The 7817-nt window shown below is 28.0% G+C and overlaps 1 protein-coding gene across 6 annotated transcripts in view; it reads left to right on the forward strand.

Annotated features, from left to right (window-relative positions):
• LOC107850943 (GDT1-like protein 2, chloroplastic) overlaps positions 1-6746 on the forward strand; it is a 22629-nt gene extending 15883 nt beyond the window's left edge. For 4 of the 6 annotated variants that reach the window (XR_001668818.2, XR_007047823.1, XR_007047826.1 and 1 more), the window contains 5 exons: positions 5544-5625; positions 5713-5803; positions 6021-6071; positions 6160-6264; positions 6347-6746. Coding sequence is in view for 2 of the 6 variants with exons in the window: in XM_047400317.1 (XP_047256273.1) it covers positions 5554-5625; positions 6021-6071; positions 6160-6264; positions 6347-6412 (294 nt within the window). In the remaining 4 variants the exon portion in view is untranslated. The remainder of the gene's footprint in view (positions 1-5543; positions 5626-5712; positions 5804-6020; positions 6072-6159; positions 6265-6346) is intronic. The other 2 variants (XM_047400317.1, XM_047400316.1) reach the window with 1 other exon arrangement.
• Positions 6747-7817: the final 1071 nt, after the last annotated feature.

A 7817-nucleotide genomic window follows, 5' to 3' on the forward strand; every position in this document is an offset into this window, starting at 1 on the left:
ACAATATTTGATAGATATTTTATGACTAGAATTAATTATATACCACACCTACCGAACTACTCTTATAAATACTTACATATCAAACCCACACACTAACTATGATAAATTATGTATATTTAGAATTTTGGAAAATAGATATAAAATATATACAATCTCCTAGTGAAAATATAGAAGAATTAATGAGATTAAAACAAACTACTAAAAAATATTATCATAAAGTATTTAAAAAATTTTAAATGATAGATAATCTTAAAATATTAATCTTATATATACTTAGAGATATATAAATTATAGATATTAAGAGAATAATATTAGAAAAATTATTAGACTATGAAATTGAAACTATAAATTGGATAGAACAGTTATACCTGGATAATTACCCAGATGGATATTATTCAGATTAAGAAATGTTAGAATATATTAGAAAAACTAGAGAAAATCAAGATAATCTAAGTGAAGAAATTAATTATAGAAATCGAATTAGAAAAATAATGGAGAATCTAAAAGAAAAATTAATATGGATAGAAGAAACCCTAAAAAATTTAGGAAAAAGTACATGTGATAGTTTATATAATTAAAAAAACTCGCTACAAGATGAACAACTTAAGATAATAAATAGCACTGAAAATCTAAAATTAGATATACATTACAGTACAATCAGGATAAATTATTATACAGAAATTTGTAACTCTGCAATTACTACAGGATAAAATGATAAACTATGAATATTTAAAATATTGGAGACAAAATATGAAAGAAATAATATTATTAGAAAAACCTATGAAAGATAATTTAATTGGATATTTTGAACCAAAAGATATAGAATATTAAGAATATCTTCAAAATAATATAGAAGAATTACAGAAACTAAGGGTAAAAAATAAAGAATACTATAGTAAAAAATTTAACCAATTACCATATAATCACCTCCAAGATATGAATATCGATAAAACTAACATAAATAAACTCAAAATAAAAATAAAAATAAAAATAAAAATATTTAGAGAAGTTAAGAAATATCCATGCACAAATAAAAATAGATCCATTGTATTTATAATAGATCTATTTTACCACACAAGTTATCCACACCCTCTACAACTGGAAACAATATATACAAAAAAGTAATAGTAAATATCATAGTCCAGCATTTATATTAAATAAACATAGTGAATAAAAAAGAAGAAAAAGTAGGATGGTTATTGATTATAGAAATTTAAATGCAAAAACTATGACATAAAATGGGAAATAAATAGAAAAGAATTATACTCATTTTTTAAATGTTTATTAGCATTTGAGCCATATATTGTATTTAACAAGTTTATTGTACGAACAGATAATACACAGGTACGTTGGTGGCTAACAGAGAAAATCCAAAATTCAGTTACAACAAAAGAGATTCGGAGACTAGTATTGAATATATTAAGTTTTATATTTACAATTGAAGTAAAGTATTCAGATTACCATACTAATAGTGACCGAAGGATATGTTATTTAAGAATAATCTAGTACATAGCAATCTAAAGTGATCATATTTTGTTATGTGCATGATTGAAGGGAATATTTTGAAAATAGTAATTTTATGAAAAATGGAGAATTATTTATCTGACGAAATGGTAGATAAATTTAAAATACTCATTTTATATGTACTTAAGGATATAGAAATAGTAGATATAAGAAAAATCATATTGGAAAAAATATTTGATAGATATTTTATGACTACAATTAATTATATACCACACCTACCGAACTACTCTTATAAATACTTACATACCAAACCCACATACTAACTATAATAAATTATGTATATTTAGAATCTTGAAAAATAGATATAAAATACATACAATTTCCTAGTGAAAATATAGAAGAATTAATGAGATTAAAACAAACTACTAAAAAATATTATAATAAAATATTTAACAAATTTTAAATGATAGATAATCTTAAAATATTAATCTTATATATACTTAGAGATATAGAAATTATAGATATTAAGAGAATAATATTAGAAAAAATATTAGACTATGAAATTAAAACTATAAATTGGATAGAACAGTTATACCTGGATAATTACCCAGATGGATATTATTCAGATTAAGAAATGTTAGAATATATTAGAAAAACTAGAGAAAATCAAGATAATCTAAATGAAGAAATTAATTATAAAAACCAAATTAGAAAAATAATGGAGAATCTAAAAGAAAAATTAATATGGATAGAAGAAGGTAACCTATTTTTTTATACCAAAGGTAACCTTTTTTTTATAAAATTTTACACGGCACCAGCAGAGATATTGTATGATGTAGTTAAATCACCTATACAAGTTGTAAAAATAGGAATGACCCGAGATATGATTATACCAGAAGATATTATTCCACAATCAGAAATACCTAGAATTGAGATACCAAAGTTTTATGCAAATAAGAGAATTATTGGACTATCCACAATTCTTCAAGAGTTAGCAAACACTTATCGCAACAGAAATTTCATATGGAGTTATTATTCAAGAGGTAATGTAATATTATACTCAAATTCAATGGAACTACGAGAAGCAGATATGGAAGATGTTAGGCAATGGATTTTGACGTTTTGCAATCCAGAGAAAAAACCTATCGCCAGAGCTATTAGAGAAAAATTTATTTCAGAAGAATTATTAACCAGATATTGCAAGTTGATTGGACATAAATATCCAGACCATCAATGTTTAAAATGTAATGGAGAAGATAATATTGTCCCAGAAGTTCAACTTGAATAGAAGAAGATAAAAGCGACAGCTGGAAGATGCAAGATATGAAGCAATAATGGAGATACAGAGCAATCAAAAGAAGATAACTACGGATAAAGAAAGAAGAAAAAGAAAGTAATTCAAGTTATTAAAGGTGAAAAAGACATATTGAAGATTTAAAATAGCTAGATAGCTTTACGTAAATTATAATGTAAGTAGCCTTAGGATTTTTGACGTTTCTTATCATTTGCTAGTCTTTTTTGGCAAGTAGTGTCATTATTAGATTAGACATGTGTAAAAATTAGCTTTAGGACTTTGCAGAGACATTTTTCTTTACTTTTGTAAAGTAGCTGACAGATGTAAAGAAAAACAGTGTACGAGTTTTCATTTCTAAGAATATAAATAAACGAACACTTGCTCAGATGAAGGCAAGCGTTCATGCTTTGAAGCAAAAAACTCTCTCTTGTCTACAACAAATAGTTTGCTTATTTATTGAAAAAAAAACAGGTATATATTTCAATGGAAAAATCTATGGAGGAACAAAACTTTGAATTATCAAAACTACCAGAACAAGTATATTCATTTACTATTATGAATAACTAAATTCATAAATTCCTAACAATCATGATATGATAAAATAAGTTCATGTTAGTTACTTTATAGTAGAATTATTTGAAAAATAGCATGTTAAGAAGTTTATTAGCAAAGTGGAAAAAGAGAAAAATCCCTAGGAACTATGCCATCTTAAAGGTGAAATCGGTAAGTCAAGAAGCCGTAATAGGGAAGTAGCCAGAGTAGAGGCGCTGTTTAAGGGGCAAGTATCTAGATTATCATGCTAATAGTAACAGAACATGTTATTTAAGAATAATCTAGTATATAGTAATCTAATATAATCATATTTTGTTATGCGTCTAATTGAAGAGAATATTTTGAAAATAGCAATTTTATGAAAAATGGATAATTATTATCTGACAAAATGGTAGATAAATTTAGAATTCTCGTTTTATATGTACTTAAGGATATAGAAATAGTAGATATAAGAAAAATCATATTGAAAAACATATTTGATAGATATTTTATGACTAGAATTAATTATATACCACACCTACCGAACTACTCTTATAAATACTTACATACCAAACCTACACACTAACTATGATAAATTATGTATATTTAGAATTTTGGAAAATAGATATAAAATATATATATAATTTCCTAGTGAAAATATAGAAGAATTAATGAGATTAAAACAAACTACTAAAAAATATTATAATAAAGTATTTAACAAATTTTAAATAATAGATAATCTTAAAATATTAATCTTATATATACTTAGAGATATATAAATTATAGATATTAAGAGAATAATATTAGAAAAATTATTAGACTATGAAATTGAAACTATAAATTGGATAGAACAGTTATACCTGGATAATTACCCAGATGGATATTATTCAGATTAAGAAATGTTAGAATATATTAGAAAAACTAGAGAAAATCAAGATAATCTAAGTGAAGAAGTTAATTATAAAAATCAAATTAGAAAAATAATGGAGAATCTAAAAGAAAAATTAATATGGATAGAAGAAACCCTAAAAATTTAGGAAAAAGTAATGTGATAGTTTATATAATTGAAAAAATTCGCTACGAGAAGAACAACACAAGATAATAAATAACATTGATAATCTAGAATTAGATATACATTACAGTACAATCAGGATAAATAATTATACAGAAATTTGTATCTCTGCAATTACTACAGGATAAAATGATAGACTATGAATATTTAAAATATTGGAGACAAAATATGGTAGAAGTAATATTATTAGAAAAACTTATGAAAGATAATCTAATTGGATATTTTGAAACAAAAGATATAGAATATTTAGAATACCTTCAAAATAATATCGAGGAATTACAAAAATTAAGGGTAAAAAATAAAGAATACTATAGTAAAGCATTTAACCAATTATCATATAATCAGCCCAAGATATAAATATCGATAAAACTAACATAAATAAACTTAAAATAAAAATAAAAATAAAAATATTTAGAGAAGTTAAGAAATATCCACGCACAAATAAAAATAGATCCATTGTATTTATAATAGATCTATTTTACCACACAAGTTATCCGCACCCCCTACAATTGGTATCAGACCTACTCTCCCCAAACCCCACCTCGTGTAATTACACTAGGTATGTTGTTCTTATTGTTTCTGGTTAGTTCTTGCTGCTTTGTTCAAACTTGTTTCACTTTGTAGTGCTTAGGTTTTTTTTTTTAAAAAAAGGAGACAGGCTATGCATGATTGTACCTATTTTGAAGTGATCGTTCACCTGGATTCTCTAAAATATCGAGAAAAATAATAGGTTGCTTCTTAAATTTTTGATCATGTGCTATCAAATATTGAACTTTGTTGCAGAACATCAAGTGAATTATCAGTAACTTAACCTTCAAAGTTAGGAGGAGTGTTTGGAATCAGGACCTTTGTATTGTTTTAAAAATAATGTTAATGCATTTCTTCAAAATTTGTTGTGCCTTTATGTTGAAACTAAAATTAACAGTTGAAATCGCTTATAAGAGAAATCATGTAAATGTTATGTCGAGACTCTCATTCCAGGATATGCAGAAGTATGAGGTGACTTACAGAAATTTTCCAAAATGATCAACTTTGTTGATATATGTTAGCAAAGGCTTAATTAGTTTATCCTATTTTTAGTGTGAACTGTAACTAAAACAAAGGATGACTACCTGAAGTAGTGCTCAAAAATTTGTTCATTAGATGTACAACTGTTAATGTGGCGTATCTTTTACCTTGCAGTCAGGTGTACATGGCAAAAGAAATTAGAACAGGGGAAGTTGTTGCTTTGAAGAAGATACGCATGGACAACAAAAGAGAAGGGGTGAGCTTCTTATTTTTAACATGATTTGCATTTTGTTACTTCTTTCTAAATCTTCTCACTGAAGCTTTTCTTAACTCTCATATGCAGTTTCCAATAACTGCAATAAGTGAAATTAAAATTTTAAAGAAGCTGCACCATGAAAATGTGATTGACCTGAAAGAGATTGTAACATCTCTAGGTAAGAGTTGAATAATATATCTGCTGGATATATTAGTAGTGTTCACGTAAGTTCTTTGAGCGTGACATGAAAGACTAGAACTAGTCTCTGTGATTTCGCATTCACAATGCTGAAGTCTAGAAAAATTTATACATATAATGAATATCCAGTTGATAAAGAATATGAGGCCTATTATAATATTCAAGTTAGGAATTTTAACGCATCCTTTGCTTCCTAGGAATGGGGAGATCGATCAATGCTTGCTACAATAGCGCTTGGTACAGCTCAGGTATAGTTTCCATGAATTTCAATGCTAACTATATGTTTCAAAATGTGCCAACTTCCGTTTTATAACCATTGTACTGACTATTTCGCAGTTTCCATGGGGCGTGGCAAGTGGTGCCATTGCCGGACACTTGGTTGCTACATCCCTTTCAATACTAGGAGGCGCATTTGTTGCCAATTACATTTCTGAGAAACTGGTAAGCCAAAACTTTTTTCGCTTATTTTTCCTAAACAATTGTATTTCGAATTCTAAGCATCTTTATCTTGGTTCTACAACAGGTTGGTTACTTGGGTGGGGTCCTATTCTTAGTATTTGCTGTTGCTACTTTTTTTGGAGGCTTTTAACCAAGTTTTAAAGAAGAGAAGACGAAATTGAGAAGTTTCAAGCTTCCTATTAAGACCAGATAGATACTCTGAGAAAACGCCAGTGGTAGAGCTCACGAAACTCCTGATGTACCATAGATTAGTAACATGTTCATGTTTGTCATAAAGTAATGACATCCTTGTACTACTACTATAGGATAAGTAGAGAAGAAACTATATTAGTAGTCCTTAGGCAGCACAAGAGATGTGAAAAATCCTATGGCCTCCATCAGAAAATTTTAGTGAGAGTTAATGCTTTTCCATGATTGTTGTACCAAGTTTTGTATGAGTATATAAAAAAATCAAGATTTCTGTATTTCTGAATAATTGTTTACATTTAACGATTTAATGTCCTTAACTGTTGCAATAGATGAAAATAGGCATCCCAATAAGTAATGAAATAGTTGTAATAGGTATTCAAAAAGCATTGCAATAGAATAACAAAAGCGTCGCAATAGATACTATTACAATGGTTTATTGTCGTTGCAATAGATAAAAATAGGCGTCTCAATAAATCAAAAAATAACCATCACCATAGGTCAGGCTATGACGACTGTTGTCTGAAATCGTCGCCATAGCTTGACCTATGGCGACAGTTTAGACAACCGTCGCATAAACCGTTGCCATAGACCTATCGCAACGCTTGCTAAACCATTGCGGTAGAGCTATGACAATGGTTTTTCTATCTATTGCAATGGTTTTACAGCTGTCACCATAGGGTTAATTTCTAGTAGTGTGTGAACGTATTAGTAATCTCACCCTTTACCTTGTGATTCTCAGGGCATAGCCTTATTGCTCCTTGTCTATGACTTCAGTTCGCTTTCAGCTTTTGAGTCTCAAGTGATTAGATGAGATGACTGAATAGTATAATGGAGGTGAATCTCAAATTACTGTCTTAATCCTCTTTTCCCAATCACAAACTCCCTTGTGAGGATGTTTGCAAGTACAAGCTATCCCTAAGCTTCTGCAATAGCTCTGAGGTCAATTATTATGAAGAAGATTAAGATACATGCATAAACACCTAGAGTAGATGAATCTCCCACTTCCTTTATGTAGCTAATCCGCCAGGGTTCCCACAACCCTAGTCAATGAGATTAGCCAATCATGTTCATGCAAAAAACCATGATTATCAATGAAGAATACATGTAATTAATTCCACAATAATAAGATGAATAAAATCCCATGTCTTCAATTGAATAAAAACCCAAAGATCTCAAGAACAAAGTATCAAAGATGTAAAAGTATGCAATAAAATCTCAAATAATGTAACAGAATGCAACCTAATAAAAGATAAACCCTAGGGTATTTATAGTAACCAAAAATAACTCACAAAACCTAACTAAAAAAAAAAAGAAAACTTATGTCGGCACATGGTATGACTCACTCA

Source organism: Capsicum annuum, chromosome 12 (assembly GCF_002878395.1).
Source record: "Capsicum annuum cultivar UCD-10X-F1 chromosome 12, UCD10Xv1.1, whole genome shotgun sequence".
NCBI lineage: Eukaryota > Viridiplantae > Streptophyta > Magnoliopsida > Solanales > Solanaceae > Capsicum > Capsicum annuum.